General features: G+C 36.3%; 1 protein-coding gene and 1 long non-coding RNA gene across 3 annotated transcripts; one reads left to right on the top strand and one right to left on the bottom strand.

The window, feature by feature from the left end:
- The first annotated feature begins 785 nt into the window (after window positions 1-785).
- Window positions 786-12,727, top strand: LOC128238674 (synaptonemal complex protein 1-like). 2 transcript variants are annotated; one of them, XM_052954812.1, is made up of 20 exons: window positions 786-918; window positions 1,287-1,345; window positions 3,028-3,138; window positions 3,531-3,602; window positions 4,441-4,491; window positions 4,643-4,705; window positions 4,950-5,048; window positions 5,849-5,911; window positions 6,154-6,207; window positions 6,344-6,406; window positions 6,538-6,600; window positions 7,003-7,062; window positions 7,302-7,379; window positions 8,779-8,820; window positions 9,127-9,222; window positions 9,703-9,810; window positions 10,242-10,319; window positions 10,432-10,473; window positions 10,911-11,006; window positions 11,678-12,727. In XM_052954812.1, exons 2-20 carry the CDS (start codon window positions 1,299-1,301, stop codon window positions 11,724-11,726), a joined length of 1,335 nt encoding a protein of 444 aa, XP_052810772.1. In that variant the 5' UTR covers window positions 786-918; window positions 1,287-1,298; the 3' UTR covers window positions 11,727-12,727. The 2 variants fall into 2 exon arrangements, with proteins under 2 accessions (XP_052810772.1, XP_052810773.1); XM_052954813.1 differs by lacking the exon at window positions 7,302-7,379.
- Window positions 12,728-16,810: 4,083 nt separating this feature from the next.
- Window positions 16,811-21,317, bottom strand: LOC128238681 (uncharacterized). The gene is made up of 3 exons (XR_008261753.1): window positions 21,240-21,317; window positions 18,086-18,994; window positions 16,811-17,642 (listed from the first exon to the last, which is right to left on the bottom strand). It is a non-coding gene; the product is annotated as an uncharacterized LOC128238681 (long non-coding RNA).
- Between the last annotated feature and the right edge of the window lie 416 nt (window positions 21,318-21,733).

Below are 21,733 nucleotides of genomic sequence, written 5' to 3'. Positions count from 1 at the left end.
AGAACACCATGACTTAAATTTGTAAATAAATTGCAATTTATCGTATAACCTGTAATAGGGTTCTAAATGTTACTCAAACAATGGGTTTGACACATTCTATTAAATAATTGAAGGCATGGTTTAAGAAATATTATTGAAGTCCTTTAGATATTAAAATAGTATTTGAACGATCTGTTAACTCATAGTTTAACGTGTACGGTATCTCCGTGGGTACACGCGAACATTTGAAGTTGATATATATACTTTAGAATCAATATAAAATATTGGCCTGTAATATGTTCTATCTAATAGGCCATCCCCTGTAATTATTAACATCAGATTCTGAACCTTTTTTATGAAGTATTTAAGTAATATCTTAATCACTCTGCCCATTCTTAATCATAAAGGTTTTACGTCATTTCATCTAACTATTACAAGCATTATAACATATACGGAATAGTTTAAGTGTAGGGCAAATTCCCCTCTATCATATTATGTCTAGATGGACGAAATCCCCCGAGCATTTATCTTTTATATTGTTTGAGTAGAATGTATTACCGTGATATATTACCCGTGCGTACGTGTTATTTTAAACGCGTGCCTTAAATGGTAATGCGCGTGCTGGCGATTGTTAGACATATGGGTACGCGCAGGTGGAAGTAAATATATGTTTATGATTAAATTCAATAAAATATAGTTGGTGTTAATATAAACTCAGTAGACGCTTTAAAGGGAAGGAACTGTAATACTAGAAGTAAGTTTGTACGGATCAAACAAATATAGCTATTGAACTATCGATTGACTTAAGCAAACTGAACAGCATTATACTGACTCAAACTTATCTGATCTCAACTACATGTATCTACATGGAAGTTAAATTAATCACATGTATATATTTGTATAATTTCAAAAAAACGGGGATTTTAAATCGGAATTAAGGTATATATAACTTGCTTTCAAGACGAAAGATTATTCAAGATACATGTACAATTTTACCCGTATCTCACGGTAAAACTGTGCTATAAATCGGCCTGATAAATGTTCTGTTTAAAGGAATGCATGCAATTAATGTTCTAATTTTCCAAATGAACACATAAGACATGCCATTTGACAATTTGAAACAGGTTTTTTAAAAAAAACAGATATTAATACATGAGATAATATGAAAACAATCCCTTTTATTGATATTAAATCATGTTATATAAAGAACAATAACAAATATATGTTGTGTCATAGTTATATATGAATGTTATTGACTATTTAATACGGCGAGGGAAGTAGTTATTCTTTAACTTTTCTCCGTGCAGATATAAAGTAACATGCCACCAAAACCAAGCCTAAGGCCGGACAGCGGGAAAACTAATGGGTAAGAGTGACTTTAGCATATTAAAGCAGCATTCCGCCTGGTTCGTTAGCAGTTAACAGTAAACAAAATAATCTGAAGATTGTATACAGTTTTGTTTAGTTTCAATGGATTTCCTTTTAGCTCGATTGTGACAAAGCTGATAGCTTATGGAATCATTTTCGAGTCCGTTTACTTATGTCCATTATGAGGTTATGAAAATTTACACCTGGTGTCGATCGAACCCACAACCTCCTTGGTGCGACGCGGACACCTATACCACAAGACCACTCTCAACCTGGTTAAGATCTGTCCAACAACCTCCTTTGTGAGAGGCGGACACCTATCAACCGTTATCACTAGAGTACTCTCATCCCGGCGGCGATCGAACCCACAATCTCTTGTGTGAGAGGCGGGCACCTTTACCACAAAACCATACTCAATCTGTTGGGGATCGAACCTACTACCTCTTGGGTGAGAGGCGGTCACCTATATCACAAGACCACTCTCACCCTGATGGGAATTGAACCCACTGCCTCTTGGGTGAGAGGCGGACACCTATACCACAAGACCACCCTCACCCTGATGGGAAGTGAACCCACTACCTCTTGTGTGAGAGGCGGACACCTATACCACAAGACCACTCTCACCCTGATGGGGATTAAACCCACTACCTCTTGTGTGAGAGGCGGACACCTATACCACTAGACCACTCTATTGTTTATATTGAAATATTTATTTTGGTATAAATTCGTACATTTACATAATACATTGTATACACGCATGCGATTAAAACGAACCTTGACTAAATAAGAGAGATTTGTTTTAAATATCGATTCGCCTTTAAATCATCCGAGCTACTTTCTGTAACAAACTGTTGAGGTAAACACTCATTTAAGATTTCCATGTTGATGTTTTTTCTTCTTCTTTTTATGCTGTCAAATACTTCTGAATGAAATAGCTACAGAACATTATTTTGCTTAAAAGATGAACCTATTTATTCATTTCTTAATGCCGGATAGTATGCTCTTCATGGGCTTAACAGGATTAGTTTACAAATGTTTCGTATAAGTATCTTACATTAATAACTGTCACCGGTTACATTACTGTATGTTTAAGTGGTGTTAAAATTGGCTATTACCCATGATAATTGATCATGATTTCGAAGTCAACAGTCTGCCTTTTAATTTAAGACTGCAAGTCTTGATGTAATTATTATTACCCGAAACAGATCAGTCACTGTAAACATCTTAAGCTAATCATAGTTTTTGATAACAATAGTTTCAATGCCCAGCGTTTGTTGGTACAGACGACCAGTATCGTGTTATCTATAACCAAATCAGGGGCGTAGCTAGCCCTCTATTCATGTGGATTCATAATTGTGCTAGGGGTGTCCGGGGACATGCCCCCCTCGAAAAGAAATGAAAAAATGGTGCAATCTTGTGCATTCTGGGCGTTCTGATATGCTTTAATTAGCGGTGGAAAATGGACAGTTTTAAGGTCATGCAGTCAAGAACGCATACTGCAACTTGGGCTGATTTATTTTTAACTTTTGTTTCTGTCAGAATCATGTGTATTCAGCCGCGTACTCGCTATGCGCCCGCAAATGAAATATCATGTGAAAAGTACCAGTCAGTATAACCGATTGGTGGACGCATGCCTATAATCAAGTTTGTATTTGAAAATAACAGTTCAATCCGTTGTAGCTCGAAGCCCCGGGCATTGAAAGGACCGACCCAGGAAGAGTATGAAGGACTCCGGAAGCAGCTGGTTGCCAGGGACGCCAACATAGAATATCTGCGGAACAACCTGGATCCGTGAGCATTCTATTTTGTTTACGATATAAGTGATGATTCTTTAATTTAAAGTTTTTTTACTATAAAATTAATATCCCAGTGATGTTGGTAAGCTTTTATTCGGCACTAATGATATATCCAAAGTTTAATTGGAAACGCGTCGTGTAGTGTGAACGTTTACAAAAACAAGCCCGAAATTGCAGGAAATTTCATCAGCTTTAACTTTCTGGACGCTTTTGTCTATATACTCGATTACTTGATACTATACACTTTATTAAAAAAATACGGCTGACCACTGATCTACTGAAATCAATGTATTGGAAACTTGAGAAATACTGCCTTCTTACTGCAAAATATAATGGTGACCACTTAAGTTTGTCAAAAAAGGTGTCTTAAGATAATTTTGATTTCAGACAGGCGTTCGCAAGCAGTCCAGGTGTTCAAGACTACACTGTACAAGTAATAGTTGACGAGAGCATTAGAAAGTACGCACAACTTATGCTTGCAGTTATCTTTCTAATAGTTTGATGCTCGGTAGATTCATAACATGGGGAGAGAGCTACAGTGAACAATACTTATCATCGTCTAATGTATACCTACTTATGTAAAAATATACTACCCAATGCTATTTCGATTACATTATTGCCGTTCGCTTCGGGTGCGACAGGTCCGAGTTTAATCCCCGATCGCAGTATACCAAAGAGCCTTATCATACTTGGTACCAGTTTCTCCCTTGCCTATCGCTCGGCATAAAAAGTGTAGCTTTGAGGCACATGTTGGGACAAGTGTGAGGTTGTGCGCACATCAACTAGTTTAAACGCCCCATTGACCTCGTATTCCAGGGAACTCTTCTTTTACTGACCTTTCCAAGGCTGTAACCCCAACAGTTACTGATAATTCGAATGTGGTACATGTGTGGCCTGTCTGTGTAGTATGTACGTTTTGTGTCCCGCGTTCAATGTCTTGTGAGCTCTAACCATGTGCCTCTTAACGGGGATTTTGATGAACTATTTCACTACTGGGCTTTTCTCTGTAGTTTTAGATTAAACTTATTAATCACTCTCGTTGGAACGATGTTAACCAAAAGAGTGGTCTTGTGTTGGGGGGGGGGGGGGGGGAGTTTCCCGAAAGAAACCAAGTTGACCGCCTTGGGGACCACAAACCAAATGCGCCCAGGCTTGGAATCGAACTCGGGACGAGTTAATGAGTAGCGAGTGCGCGAACCTTTGCGCTAACCAGACAACCATAATTGTTCAATTGTTTTCTTTGTATATTGTATTCCTTTGTGTTATTAAATGACATTAATTATTGTTTGTGTTTCAGAGCAGAGGAGGTTATATTCAAACTCAAAAATGGACTCCCTGTAGACAATAGGTAAACAATTACTCCTTTCTATTACGTAAAGCAAGTGTCGTTGTTTATAGTTCTGTAGCCCGCATGTCTCGAGCATGACTACACAAACGTTTTCTTTCTTTCTTTTTTATTTAACTCCGCAGTACTAAATTCTTAATGTTTTTATTTACAGCAGTGAAGAACTAAAGAATATGAAAAAAGAGATAGAAAGTTTGCAGAGTAAGATGCGATCAAGGTAACGTTAAAACATCTTACTGCTTCAATAATAATATTGGTTTACTTAATTGAGGCTCAATTGTAATATTCATAATTAAACAGACATATTTCGGTTAGGATTTAAATTGTGTCTACATATGTTTTGCTCTAAATAGACTTCCGTATTTTTTTTCTGATCTACATCATATCATTTAACCAAACAACATTATTCCTGTTAAAAGATCTGGCTTAATTCATACACAAGATGATTGTAATATTTACAGCGAATATCTGCAAGGTTCTCTCCGCAGTAAATGTAAGGAACAGGCGCACGAGATAGAAGAGCTGAGACAGCGACTGGCAGGCACGGAGGAGGAGCTACGGTAATGGGAACCATGGGTTTGGCCAAGATAGCGTTATCTTCACTACTACTGCAATGAGGGCAGAAGACAATCCCAATACTGGTGTACTTTATATGTGCTGCCCGCAATGTAGTATTTGGAACTGCCAATGACAGCTTACACACATTGAACACGTCCAAAGAGCATATTAATTGGTTACATCACATTGGCAATCTCACAATAACAAAACAAAATAAATCTTGTATAACATATCTAAATAACAAATTGCTTGCAAACAGCTGTTATTTAGCTCCCTTGAACTTATCCTGCATAAACGTACACTAATGGCCAAAAGTCTTGTCCGGTCTACAAAAACTACAATATCCAAAAGTCTTGTCCGGTCTACAAAAACTACAATATCTGTTTTGTTTTATATCGTACACTCATATATTTGGTATTGATGGAAAGAGGACATTAATATGCATTCAATGAAAAAAGAATTTTGGAATTTAAGCCAGTACTGCCGGAACAGTAATGTGTTCAAAATTGGCATTGATGATTTGCAAGGCACAAATGAAACCCATACCGGACACGACTTTTGGCCATAAGTATATACAAAAGGGAGATAAGCACATTTTTAATCATCAATTTGAGTTGTCTTTGGTGTGATGAAGCTTACATAAAATTAACGTCTTCATCCATCTAATATCTAAAATTTAATCATTTCATTAATAATTGTCCAATCGCAAATTCGTCTGATGGACATGTGTTATAATTGTCTTATAGTTCTGTTGATAGGGTGCTGTGAATTTTAGGTACAGGAGAGTTATTTTTTTTTGTAGGATGGAACGTTCAACAAAACATGAAGAAATGAAAGCTTTGAAGACTGACGTGCATCTCCTGAGGTACCATGACTATTGAAACATATATGTACATTAGTCTATGTCCGTTGCTGTACGGTTTAGTTATTTGTATTGGACAAGGGCGAGGATAAACAAACACAATCTGTTCAAATCAACATCGGATTCACTCATGGGACTGACTATATAACATCAGCATCATAAATTAGAGAATGATTTTATTTTTTATTTTACCCGTTTTCTTTTACGTTACAGATAGATATATAAAGCTATTAAATTCATTTCAGGGAGGAAAAGTCTGTTCTGGAAGGAAGAAACAAACAGCTTGAAGAGGATATAAAGTAAGAAGATATAGATCATGCAACATTTCAATTGACCGTATGGAAATTGTATTTATGGGTTGTGTACTACGGTTAAACAGAATTTCTTATTATTAAAGGGTAGACGATAACTGTTCATGTAGCTTCTTTATTGCAGGCGGTGGAAATCTGAACTTAATGGACGTGGTGTTGCATTGAAAGCGGAGAATACAAAATTAGAGTAAGGCACATTTTCATTTGCTAACCATTGACCGTTGATTGACACCTCTTGCATGGTGTATGAATCTAATGTGGCAGTACGATTGTTCCGTATCTTTCATCGTTTTACTCATGAGCCTGCCTTATTTTCAGATCAAACTATAGTCAAGCTTTGGCAGAATTAAACGCTGTTAATGAAGAACTCAACGAAATGAGGTCAGTTTTCATTTTTAGTTCGTTGATAATATTACATAGTCGGAATGTCCGATTTTACTTCAACTAAAGGCCTAGTTTAAGAAATATTAGGTTAGCTATGCATCCCTGTTTATAGACCTGGTGTCACAATAGGTTGCCGAATTTCAAGTGTATTGTGTATGTGCTAACAACCGTTTAGGACTGTACTCAGAGAAAAAGGATGCACAGGTTTTTTTTTTACATATAGATATTCATTTGTCCGGATATATGATCAATGATAACAGATATTAGAGTGCAATATACTTTACGACCAACAAACAACCTTGTGTAAATACCTCGGATTTGGTTTGGGGTCACTAAAAGGAGACGTACACTTAGTCTTTAACACGTTGGCGATCAACTTCAAACATAATTATATTTCAGAAAACAGGCAGAGGAAAATAAAGATCTTGCAAATCGAAACAGATTTGAAACCAAAGAAAGGTACAGTTACAAGTTCGGCAATGCATTGCCTACACAGTGACATTTGAGTTATGTCTTGAATCTTAAATCCGATGCACTATTTTAGTAAGATTGCATAGAATATAATTAAAGACGCACAGAAACGCAAGAACGACAAAACTGGTTGTATTTAAAGGTTATTCTAGTTCATTTATAATCATCAAGTTGGTAGTTTTGAAGAGTTGTGTTTGATACTGCTTTAGCTAATATTGTTTTGACAGATACGAGTTAGAGATCAAAGTCGAACGAGTTACACTCGAAAATGATGAATTAAAATGCAGAATAGAGGACTGCAGAAGGTACACCATTATTATATAGGATTTTAGTTTTTAGAGCTCTGGGAGGCTGCTGCACCCTATTCTTTTTGGTATCACCCTTCTGCCCTCATGATGACTAGCATGGGCGCCCTTCTGCCTTCATATAATTTAATGCTTAAGACGGAAAAATGTTCTTTTTATTTTGATAAAAACTGATAATGTGATAATGTAATTGTAATAACAAACAAACTTATATTTGACAGTTGAAACCTTATAGTATTTCAGTAAAACACAATCCCTATCATTTGCTGTCAAATTCATAATATTCAAGCTCTCAACAATTTTATACAATGTGCCCTTTTCTCACTTAGCACACTGTCCATTTTCTGCAGCACCCTGTCCATCTTCTGCAGCACCCTGTCCATCTTCTGCAGCACCCTGTCCATCTTCTTCTGCAGCACCCTGTCCATCTTCTGCAGCACCCTGTCCATCTTCTTCTGCAGCACCCTGTCCATCTTCTGCAGCACCCTGTCCATCTTCTGCAGCACCATGTCCATCTTCTGCAGCACCCTGTCCATCTTCTGCAGCACCCTGTCCATCTTCTGCAGCACCATGTCCATCTTCTGCTGCACCATGTCCATCTTCTGCAGCACCATGTCCATCTTTTGCAGCACCCTGTCCATCTTCTGCAGCACCCTGTCCATCTTCTGCAGCACCCTGTCCATCTTCTGCAGCACCCTGTCCATCTTCTGCAGCACCATGTCCATCTTCTGTAGCACCCTGTCCATCTTCTGCAGCACCCTGTCCATCTTCTGCAGCACCATGTCCATCTTCTGCAGCACCCTGTCCATCTTCTGCAGCACCCTGTCCACCTTCTGCAGCACCCTGTCCATCATCTGCAGCACCCTGCCCATCTTCTGCAGCACCCCGTCCATCTTCTGCAGCACCCTGTCCATCTTCTGCAGCACCCTGTCCATCTTCTGCAGCACCATGTCCATCTTCTGCAGCACCCTGTCCATCTTCTGCAGCACCCTGTCCATCTTCTGCAGCACCCTGTCCATCTTCTGCAGTATCCTGTCCATCTTCTGCAGCACCCTGTCCATCTTCTGCAGCACCCTGTCCATCTTCTGCAGCACCATGTCCATCTTCTGCAGCACCCTGTCCATCTTCTGCAGCACCCTGTCCATCTTCTGCAGCACCATGTCCATCTTCTGCAGTACCCTGTCCATCTTCTGCAGCACCCTGTCCATCTTCTGCAGCACCCTGTCCATCTTCTGCAGCACCATGTCCATCTTCTGCAGCACCCTGTCCTTTTTTAAAAATGGCTTAAACACTAATTATAATTTCATAAAAGGAAACGAAATTAAAAATATTTAAGAAATATCAAATGTTCATGTCCATTATATACATATTAGTTGTAATATTACGCTTACAATTTCAGAGAACAAAACAAATTGGAGTGCAAAGTAGCCGAATTGAAAATGTGAGTGGATTTGCCAACATATGATAATCATATTCACTGGTGTAAATTAAGTTTTCGAACTTTAAAACATTCTTTTTTATTGAAGTACAGAATAACTTTTTACGATTTCAACTATAGAAATGTCAAATAACCTTCGAAATTGTTATGAATACAATTGGGTGACAATTTTTTCTGCCGATGCAAAACTTGATAGAGGGGGTAGGAGGGTGGGGGTCACTCGAAGAAGGCTTAAACGTACTCTAAATCTGGCGAGAGGCTCCGTCCCCCTAAGTACACATATATTTTACAGTAACAACTTTATTTCAGTAATTGTCATGAAGCATTTACAAAGCTAGAAGACAAAGACAAGGAACTGAAGAATAAAGGAGGTGACTACAAGCAGCTTATAGAACGGAAAGAGGAGTAAGTACCTGTCCACAATGTTTTGAACAGAATCACATTCAATGGACGATGAACAAGACTTCGGTGTCAGATAACGGTTAATCATAACTGTATCCATACAGAACTCATTAGAAACTCACACAAATACTCGTTTGATAGAATTTACTCTCTCCATTTAATCCTCTTGGTTTACTGGGAATCAATTTAAAAAATATAACAACCTTATTAAGGTACGTTTCGATGCGTGTGGTTTTGTAACTCTATTTGTCTGTTAGGCCTTTGTGCCTCGAAACGGAGCCCTTGTTAAAATACTTTGCTACTTGGCTTGACCTTGTAGTTTTCTTTGTATTGTTCATATAACACACAAGCTTTAGCCGCAAACCTGACACTATGAGATCTTACCAACTATGGTGCACAAGGAAGGAAAACTTTCTGCGAGCGTTCTGCAACCATTGAAAAGAGATCAACTAGTGGTTGTACTAGATGTGTATTTCGTTATAGGACAATTAATAAACTACGCCGGGAAAGTAGAACGGTTGATCCAGCTGGTGATGCGGTACAGTTACAGCTAAAGGAGGCACAAAAAGAGATTGCAGAACTGAGAACAAGGCCAGTATAATGACTATTTATACGCTATATATATGGGATGATTCATTTACGAAGACAGATGCAAATACCTGAGTTGCGAATAGTGACTGGAATTAACTCCTTACCCTTATATCCTCTTTTAGCATATATGCATACCAGAATATGTCTGAAATAAGTTTGTTAAGAGTTGCCAGGGCTTTAGCTTTCTGTAAGTCATGCAAGCCACGGCCTACACGTTCTTTCAGAAAAATCGAAAACATGCGAGACAAGTGGTATACATGTACTTGAAAATAGATTTTTTTCCAATAGGAAATATACGAAAAAGGTACCACCAACAATTTAGCTAAAATAAATATAGTAGACAAAGCCACATTGAAACAGCCTTAACTTTACTTTAGCCGAACTACACTTCTTCTATTCAGGTTGATCTTATTGCTATGTTTTTGTTTCAGATTTTCTGGGGTTGTTTCTGCAGCTGTTAAAGATGTTGAAATTGAAGACTTAAAGAGTAAACTGGAAACTATGAAAAGGTAATTAAGGTCTTGTTACTTGATTAAATTAATTGATGAATACAACAACATTCTCGTCAATAAAATATTTCATAAAGAATATTTACCTTTAATTTATCTTTTATATTAACAGGGAAAAGGACAGATTAGAAGACAAGGTAGCAGATTTAAGACAGTGAGTTTCGTTTTCAAACATGGAAATCTCAACTACTAGTATCTGAAATAGTAAATATGTCAAAGTTTGCTGATACCAATGATGTGTGTATCCTTTAACGACTGAACATACAAATATATAGTTAAAGAGTGTCAGTTGAGCGAACTCGATCCTCACCAAGGCATTCTGGGTTCGAGTATTGGCCCGGGCGTAAAAGTGTTTGGTTTTTGATCACCAAGTCTTAAAATACAAGTGGAGTTTAACGCAGGGTATTCGGTTTCCCCCACACAACAAAATCACAGTATCGCGCAGTATCGTGCCAACAAGACTAACTTAGTAGTATAAGTGAATGTAACTTTATTCTGTCACTGTGAAATAAATAAAGCTTGACCTGAACAAGAGTATCTCCATTCTCTGTAATAGTGAAAACTAGTATTTCGTTTTGGGTTTGATTGCAGTACCTGCCATGAAGCGTTTACAAAGCTGGAGGCGAAAGACAAAGAAACGAAGAAGAAGGAGGAGGAATACAAGAAGCTCATTGAACGGAAGGAAGAGTAAGTGAATACTCGTGCCATATAAGGTGCGGTGTATATTTGTGCTGCAATGGGTTGAATTTGACTACATTGATATACTTTGAATTGTTAAAAACATGAATATTCCATTGCCCTAGTCTTTTTCTACATGTTAGCATTACGACGTAAAAATCGCGCCCGAGCGGTCGTACTGCATGACCGAATTAAACATGAGGATCAAATCTTAAATGAATATTTCTGGTGAAAATTTCCAGGTGCAGATCCAAGATTTGTCGTTAGATGATTTTTAACTTAAATGGCATAACCTTTCGACTTGTGCCCCTCCCTCGCAATCGAAATTGTATTTGGTTTAAAGTGTTGGCATGGTGTTGGGGGGTCCTGCCCCAAGAAAAATTATTAAGTTGTAGTCCAAAAGGGTGAAATTTGGGCGTATTTTATTACTTATTTCTCCTATATTGAAACAAAAAGTAATTTAGACAACTTTAGGGGTCGCCATGTTCGCCCCCTCACACCCCTCCTGGACCCGCTAGTGGTTACTAACGTGTGGCAAGGAAACACGTTTTTTTTTATCTTACATCTACTTAAATGCCGAAGTCAATAAGATAATTATGAAAAATGTTATCATAATGAGGAATGCAATAGTGCTATGGAGGTAATTGTCTCATCCCTCTCTCTCTCTCTCAACATTTCAGGACAATCAACAAGCTGCGGAGGGAAAATAGGATGGCAAATGTGTCCTAGATGGAGGAAATGGATTCTATGGATTGTACTTAAACTGTGCTGTTTAATAAAACGATCTTACAAGACAGTCACTGATGTATCGATATCTGGGTGTGAAAATAAACTCATTTGGCAAATCGTAGTAACAAAATGCCACATATTTGTGGGTGTCTCGTGGGGTCACGGACACTACGGACCATGGACATTACGGACCAGACATTACGGACCAGATTTAGGGACACTACGGACCAGATTTAGGTACATTACGGACCATCTTCAGAAACTTACGGACCATCATTTATAATGTTTTTAAATATTTTTTTTTAATTTATTCACTCATTGGTCTTAAATTTGTTAATAAATACTTGAATATTAGTGCTCAGTATTAAAATTATCTTTAATGTAACTGAAAAATCCAGGAAATTCCAATGTTAAACATCAATGTATTTTTAATAAAATATTATAATAATTTGAATAATAATGAACGAAATATGTGTTTATCCTATAATTGTAAATGTGAATATTAATGTTTTCATATGTGATCGATTGCTTTCTGAAATAAACTTTGAATCGTCATATTTGTTTGTTTTCCGTTTCAACTGTTTTAATTGAAAGGTTCAGTCAAGGCGGGGAATCCACGTGACCAAATGGTTGGTTTCAGTGCAAGATGGCGTCACCAAAACGCTCGACTCGAGCCGAAAATCAACGTTATATCTATAATTATGTATATTGTTTATTTAATATATGCTCGATTTATTTTGGTAAATAAACTGTTTTGGAAAATACTTCTGCTCGATTTATTTTGGGAAATAAACTGTTTTGGAAAATATTTCTTCTGTTGCTTTTAACTGATTTAACTGCCGATCTTTCAAATTTCGTTCATTATTGTTCACATAATTGTTATAAATGCATAGTTCTTTAACACCTTTTGGAATTTCACAAGATTTTATATTGAGATCTATTCGAACTTCACGGGATTTTTCAGTTTTATGGAAGATATAACGTCATACTGAGCACTCATATTCAAGTATTTATTAACAAATTATAAACTAATGAGTGATTAATTTAAAAAAAAAAATGTTTAAATCATGGTCCGTAAGATTCCGAAGATGGTCCGTAATGTCCCTAAATCTGGTCCGTAGTGTCCCTAAATCTGGTCCGTAATGTCTGGTCCGTAATGTCCATGGTCCGTAGTGTCCGTAATTCGTCTCGTGTAAGGTGCATGACTGTCGGTCATAGGCAAAGGTCACAGACGAAGGTCACTTTTCTATATTGCTACTACTTTGGTTTGTCTGAGCTGTAATGTTACTAAGGAATGCATCTGTGGAAAATTAAAATGACTGTGGTAATTTGTCACATTTGCTTGTTGTTAATTTGGCTTGTTTTGACATCACTGTCATGTATAGCCATCAAGTTTCATCCAGAAACATTACAGGTCAAATAACCATGTTTTTAATCCTAGTCATAATTATAAGGTAACATCATTAGATGTATTATTGATGTGTGTACTTTGAATTAAAACTATCAATTCAGATTTCAAAGAAACTAGGTATCATAGACTGACTATTTACCATACCCATCCATAGTGAATGGAACTATTTACCGTACCTATCCATAGTGAATGGAACTATTTACCGTACCTATCCATAGTGAATGGAACTATTTACCGTACCCATCCATACCGAATGGAAATATTTACCGTACCCATCCATACCGATTGGTACGATTGGTAATATTTACCCTACCCATCCATACCGAATGGTAATATTTACCCTACCCATCCATACCGATTGGTAATATTTACCGTACCCATCCATACCGATTGGTAATATTTACCGTACCCATCCATACCGATTGGTAATATTTACCGTACCCATCCATACCGATTGGTAATATTTACCCTACCCATCCATACCGATTGGTAATATTTACCCTACCCATCCATACCGAATGGTAATATTTACCGTACCCATCCATACCGAATGGTAATATTTACCGTACCCATCCATACCGAATGGAAATATTTACCGTACCCATCCATACCGATTGGTAATATTTACCGTACCCATCCATACCGAATGGTAATATTTACCGTACCCATCCATACCGAATGGTAATATTTACCATACCCATCCATACCGAATGGTAATATTTACCATACCCATCCATACCGAATGGTAATATTTACCATACCCATCCATACCGAATGGAAATATTTACCATACCCAGGGGCGGATCAAGGAATTAAGATTAGAAGGGACGTAACTTAGTGGCTTACGTTTTCACTTGCGCCCCTCCGTCAGAACCGAAATTTATTTGGTTTCAGTGTGGGTACTCCCCAAGGAATTTTCAACAATTTATGGTTATTACTTTTTTCACCTATATTGAAATAAAAAGAAAACTTAGGTGATTTACGGAATGGGAGCACCAGGTGCAAACCCAGCCCCCCTCCCATCCGCTTGTGATACCCATAATGAGAGGACATATTTACCATACCCATCTAAAGTGAATGGATATATTTTGACAATATCATCTAAGCACTCCACACTGAATGGATAAGAAAATTATTTCACCATACTCGTCTATACATGTACTACATGAATACATTTTAAAATACCCATTCATACGGACAGCCTCACACTATTGTTGTTAAAGTGTTACAAAAACGATTTATTGACATTAATTTGTTTTATCATTGATGTTCTCTACTGTTTGGTACTATGTTAAGTCAGACGCAGTAGACATAAGTATAAGTCTGGTTTATGATATCAAATATTATTAAATTGGAACTTTAATAACCCAAAAGTTGGTAGTGCTGGCCAATAACTGCACTTGTGGCGTGCACTTGATAATACATCCTGGACGTTACAAATAATTGCCATAAAATGTCAAATGGGCTATTCACACAAAATATTTTGGAGACTGATAAATTATAAAGGGATAAACGCCGCCCCTGCCAATTTTGGCATGAGTTGAAAGAAAAATTCCCATGTGATATTCAAGTATATGTAATTTTAACATATTAATAATCATAAATAATATGAAAGACAGTCTAAATGCACGAACATTTTGTCCATCAATGGATTACTTGGCAGGTGGTCTTTTGTCATATATTAAAAATATTCAGACCCCAGCAAAACTCGAGCCTGCAGTCTTCTGATTCGAAGTTAGACGCTTTATCCTATAGGCCACGAGGCCCGTTCATGGTAACAAATATCAAGTTTCGTGAGTTTCTTAACTTTCGGTAGTAAAATACTCACCCGACACTCGCATCTGGTGTCAAATAAACGGCACATCCTTTCGATATTAAATTAATTTTCCCACAGTCAATGACTGGGTAAGAGGTAGCTTATATGCGTGCACATAATGCTATAAAGTGTCTTGAAAGTATTTGTGAAAATTAAAGGAATTCACAAAAAAATGAAAAAAATAAGCACCAATGAGTACCTCAAATTTTGATAGTATTAAAAATGTGGTTACATGCAAAACTTAAACCAGAATTTCTAAGTTGAATTATAAAGGGCCATTATTTGAATTTTATTAAAAAATAATTTATCTAACTTCAAGTAGGTTAGATGGTTAAGTATTAAACATTGTGTACAGTCTCAATGCAATACATCAAGTATTTGCTGAGATATTAACCTATGTGCGCTTACATGAAAAACTGTAACCAGAATCGTTAGTCGAATAATAAATTTAGACTTTAGACTTAGCCAAGATTTTGTGGTCATAAACAATGTGTCCAAGTTTCTGGTTCAGAAATGTGAATGCTAGAAAGGTCACACAAGAATCTTAGATGATGGACAAAAGGCGATTACAAATTCTCTACTTTGGCCACTTCATGGTCAGGTGAGCTAAAAATCAAATCACCAGAATAGGGAATGTCCCTTAAATTAAACCATCAACCATGGAAATACTAAATAATCAGAGACTAGACCATTATTACATGTAAATACTTTATATTTTGTGTCTTAGCAATACAGTATAATTAAAGATAAAAATGCAACTATCAAAATGCTAAAATACATTTCATGAACAGTTCATGGTACAAACAGTAAAATATTTCAATTTTCATATCTCAAATGCCAAGTCTCCCAATATAGGAAGAGTGTATAAAACACGTAATAAAATTGTAAACGTCTATATAGAAAAAGAATAAAACCAAGCTTAACATCTTCAGCTAAAGTATGCCTTCTTTCATTGGTGTTGGCGCAGATGTCTCTTTAACATATCATTTCTTCTAAAAGCTTCACCACATGTCTCACATTTGTATGGCTTTTCTCCTGTGTGAAGCCTCATGTGAACCCGTAAATGAGACCTTTGAGAAAAATCAGTACCACAAATCGGACACTTGTACGGCTTTTCTCCAGTGTGCATTCTTATATGGGCCTTTAAATGAAACTTATGTGTAAAAGCAGCACCACATGTCTCACACTTGTACGGCCTCTCTCCTGTGTGTAGTCTCATGTGTCCTGCTACATGAGTTCTACGTGAAAAAGCTGCGCCACATATCTCACACTTGTGTGGCTTCTCTCCAGTGTGAATCAGCATGTGGTCCTTTAAATGGGATTTATTTGAAAAAGCTGCATCGCATGTCTCACACTTATGCGGCTTCTCTCCAGTGTGTATCCTCATGTGTCCTTTTAAATTAGACTTCTGGGTAAAAGCAGCACCACATGACTCACACTTAAATGGCTTCTCCCCTGTGTGAAGTCTTTTGTGTTGATTTAAATTCAGGGATGATAACAGAGCCAAGTTGCCAATCCTGAAAATGTCTGCGTGGGGTTCAGGGGGCCGCCAAAGGCCCCCGATGGGTCCAGGGCAAAGCCCTGGTGGGGGGACAAGGGGGGCGAAGCCCCCCGAAGCTTTCCGTATTTCAGGGATTCTAATACCCTTTTTGCCTTAGAATAGTGTTCAAGGAGTACACCTTTCGGTTTGGTAGATATAATTATGTACAACACGAGACATCCACAATCAGAACAATTATCAGGAATCTTAGCAGTGAAGTTTAACACCTTTGTCTTTAAACAAAGTTAAATTTACTTTATTTTACCTGAAGTCACAGGCATTAGACATGTACCTGACATTTTGGTTCAGTTGTCCACTTCCCATAAAACTCAACTGGCTATGATCAAATGCTTGTGTATGAACAGTCTACACTGTGGGATGTTTGATTTATAATAATGAACAACATATCGATTATGATGCTTGCAAATGTTTATTGTAAAAGTGTTAATTATTCAATTTTTATGTATCATAAAAAGAGTATTTATTCCATTTTCTGCACATTTGATGAGAATATAGTGTTATTAATTATTATATATATTATTCCAAGTAATATCCAAACGGGACTTAAATGCTTTGGCAGCGTAGCTGTTGTGGACATGGTGGACTTTGACGTATTCTGGTCCCTAAGCCAGATTATTTCCCCTCATGGTGTTACATGAGTCCAGTAGAACACAAACTAGATTATCCCACGGCAGTTCAAGTCTCTCAAACAGGCTTTCAAATTCTATGAAAATTGATTCAGAATCAGCCCTAGTGATTTTTAAGGAGGCCAAATGTCTCAACACTATTTTTTTCTCTATAGCAGAAAAATAGCTGCAACAGTTTTCTCATTGTGTTTGTTGACTTGTCTTAGTTGAAACAAAACCGAGATACATTAACTCCTCCACATGTTCATCATTGAAATGGCTAGCCACTCCGTAAGTCATCTTGTATGATGCTGTACACCTTTGAAGTTTTAATTCGCTGAGAGCTTTTGTATCTTTGGCAAGTGTCTTAAGTAAGACACACTACTGTGGTGCCAGGGAGCATGTTCAGCCATAAATCCAAGTATCATGGCCTCTGGATTAAATTGTCAGTCATTGACAGGAATAACTGGATGCACTGGCTGAGGTGTCTGTTCATCCCTGACTTTTGTAACCATCAACATAACTGGAAATACAAATTACAACTATAGAATTTAAATCTCACTCAAACTGGGTCCTCAAGAAGTTTTGTTGAACTGTCTCAAATAGAAAATAAAATGACTGCCTCTACGTAATATGTATTACTACTACAAAATATTTATTCATTTTTTTTGTTTAAATTTGAACCAAACCAATTTTCATTTGAACCTCCCATTATGGTCAACAGCCACTTCTTATTGAGAACAATGCTTCAAACATTATGAGAATAATAAAGAAACGGTTTACAGCGTAAACTTCAATCGGCCAAATAAAATTTGTAAAATAAAAATCGATTATTATGACACAATCCGAATCGGGATGTCCGAAATAATGCTACATGCGCAAAATTCATAATCAGTTTGATCACTTTCTATTAACTTAAATAGAAACGTTTCGGGAATTTCTCTTATTAAAAAATGGCAAATATACCCTTTAAATCGACGAATCGATGTTTTTAAAAGTTGGTGGTGGTCGTTTTTCTCCAATTTTCCAATACCCGTTTATTCGTCTTCGTCGTCTGTCATATCCGGATACGACCATCCGGATACTGTCTTCTAGTCCCATCGGTAATTTCCGTAATCACCGGATGCTATCTTAACCAATCATATAGCTCGATTGCCAAGACGTAAATAGGTTCGTTAATTTCCGACTTTACGCTTCCGGAAAACTCACCTTTCGTACCCATATTGTTCGAACTGAGCTCGATTCGCTCCCTGTACCCCTCCCCCCTAGAAAAAACTCAACGGATTAACATTAATCTCAAAATCGATCCGTGAGGCCTTAAATCCGGAATTCCGGATTAATCCGGAATTTTATCATCCCTGAAATTAGATCCATCTGCAAAAGTCGCAGCGCATATATCACATTTGTATGGTTTCTCTCCTGTGTGTATTCGCATGTGGATTTGCAAGTAACATTTTTGGGAAAAAGTAGCATTACATGTTTCACACACTAATGATTTTTCTCTAGTGTGCTTTTTCATGTGGCTCAGTAAATGCTTGCTATCCATAAAATCAATGGAACATATTCCACACCTGAATGCGTTCGCTTCATTGTTCATTTCCTGTGACATTATACCGGTAAGTATTTTATATCTTGGTTCACAAGTACAAGGATTTCATAAATATGTTTATTAGTGGCTTCTCTCTTATTTACACACCATGTGTCTTTGAACAGTAATCATCCATGTTACAGAGATGCCACATGTTCAACTGCTCCTTTTCACCGCATAATCAATTTCAGATTTGTGCCCTTATATAGTATTTTCTGCCTGTAAGATCAGTGCTATATGTTCAACACTTATACTGCTTCTCTGCAAAGGGTTTTTTCTTACGTAACCTGAAAAAAAAATTAACAACAAATTAAAACAGAATCACGTTTACTGCATCAGCGAATGGTCTCGAAAACAAATTGAAAGAAGGGCAGGATTTTCTGACAACAAATTTTCGAAGTATGGAAACAGTTCAGACTTGGATGTGCAAAACTTGTGCAAACATCTCAGTGGTCAAAGCATTTCATAAAAGTAGGAATAGTTTACATAACATGTTGACCTTGTTAAAGATAAGTTTCATTCGCAAAGTAATATTGCATCACCATAAATTAAACAATGAAAGGATGTACCAGGTATTTCAGTTACTTGAACAGTTAATTTTTCTGATTTTGCATTCTCTCATAAATAAAATATTTAATCAAAAAAGCAAGACAAAACACATTGATGAGATGTTCTGGTTTCACCATAAACATTTTGGGATCCAGAGTAGCAGATAAGGTGCGTATTTGTGTAAAAATGCAATTAAAATCATAGAAAACACAATTATTTAAAAAGCAAAAAGACAGAATCACTCAGTTAATGAAGTAAAATGAGTGCATAATTATAAAAAAAAATTGGAAATTCAGCCACCTTAAGTAGCATTGCAACATGATTTTTTTTTAAATAATTTGACATGCAAAAACCTTACATTTCTGTGAATATACATATTTTGTGAGAATAAAAATGCAAGAATTATTCTAATATCTCATTTCAAAGTGAAGATATAGCAATTTGTATGCAGCCACCCTTCACCGCCATTAAAATGCACTAACTGAAAAGTCACGAAATCCTGACCAAAGTTTTTATTTTCATTGTAAGGCATGTAGAACTGCCCAAAAGGCTTTTTTTACTACATGCAAACATATAAACTGAATAAAACACAGCAAATAAACAAACTAAAGTAAATAAACAGTTTCGTTACAAACTGAAATGAGTTGTACATTAATTGAAATTACAGTTTTTTTTATTTATTACACTGCTATTTAATAATGGTATATTGATCAAACCAATTATTATATTAATATTATAATATATATAATAATGATTGTCAATTTATGAGTGAATTCCTTCGTTTTGCTGTTGTCTCCTGTTAAATGTTTTATAAATACTAATTTGTGGTTGATTATAAACATGATTCCCATTTGTAAGTTATAATCACATATAAACATCAACTCTGGATTTAAATAGTACATTTACATTACTTTAAGGCATAAAAAGGAAATGGGAAACATGCTTATTAATTTTCCAAATAAGCTTATGTTTTTTGTGTTTAAAAAAAATCAAAATGAAGCCTTATTTGCATTCACTAAATGTGTTGCCTTACTGTATCAATTTATTTTCTACATTATGTAATCTGTGATTTATATTTCAAATAACATGACCCATGATTGGAATAAAATTTATCTTATCTTTTCTTATTACACAAAAACAACGTTTCAGTTAGAAAACTACTGACGTAACCTAAATCTGGCATTTTTCTCGGGCTTTATTTTATATAAACACTTCTTTATTACATACTGTAAACATATTTGGGAAGGAAACGTTATGAAACTGGGGACAAACATAAACTTTGTGAAAAAACATTGTTTATTTTACAATTATTTAAAGAATAGACATATAAAATGTATTCATTCTGAATGTTAACACCTATTTACACAGGGTGTACTTGCAGTTTGAAGCTGTCAGCAACTGTTTTATGCATTAATCATCAAGCATCTGACTAGGTGAAAACTGTTGTTTCACTTTGCGGCAGCCATTTTGGATTTTTGTTTACATTTTGGCGAAGTCTGTAAATGGTCTAAGAACGTTCATAGTCCAGTTGTTTTTGTATCAAAAGTGATAAAAAACTATGAGAGATTCATCCCATGATTAAAAACAAACCAAATAATCCTTTGTACTTGCCTGAAAACATGAAAAAAACGTTTAATCAAATTTTCACTTTCGTTTTTCTTTTAGAAAAACCATGTTTTCAGTGAACTCTGACTGGTTTCCAGAATATTTCATCATCTAATTAACTATAAATAGCCACATGGTTCTCCGCAAATGTTGATATATGTGTTTTTAAGGGTGTATAAAATCGGTACCAGTATTGGGTCGCCTTCCGTGAAAAATTAATATTCATGAGATTCATAAGGGGAGATTACTACAATTGACTTGGCATCGCTACCTTAAGGGTCCATGGACTTGAAGAATTTTAAGAGAATAAGACTGCAACTAAACATATATGTATTAGGATTACTTGTTAAGTTTTGAATTTCGAATAGCGACATTTACCTTGTCATGTCTACTTGAAGAAACTCGCCGAAAGAGCTTTGTATAGACGAGTGCAGGATGAAAATCCACGGATTTTCCTTAATTAATGGAAAAATTACAACTAAGGGACGTAACTTATCTGCTGGCAATCGCAACTATTGGCAGGTATCCGGTACCCCGATCTCTTATATCTAGTATCCGTTATGCACGTTACTTTAACGAACTGAAAGTTTTTAACATCTGGACATTTATATGTTCCAAAAACAAAAACCGTAAACAAAACACCCGGATGCCGACTATTTGTTATTTGCTCAAGGTTTATATTAAAAAAGAGTCTTCCAAAAAACAATTATTGCGATGTAAGACTCTAAAATGGTGGCTATTAAGATCGACTACTAAATATATTTTGAAGGATAACACTCCCTTTTTAATATAGTATTGAATATCTCTGCTATTGTATTTTCTTTTCTCACGACTTTTTCTAAATATAATATACTTATTTTACTGTAATGCTT

Source organism: Mya arenaria, chromosome 6, assembly GCF_026914265.1.
Source record: "Mya arenaria isolate MELC-2E11 chromosome 6, ASM2691426v1".
Lineage (NCBI taxonomy): Eukaryota > Metazoa > Mollusca > Bivalvia > Myida > Myidae > Mya > Mya arenaria.
The sequence above is the reverse complement of the archived record's forward strand: the minus strand, read 5'-3'. Positions and strand labels throughout refer to the sequence as shown.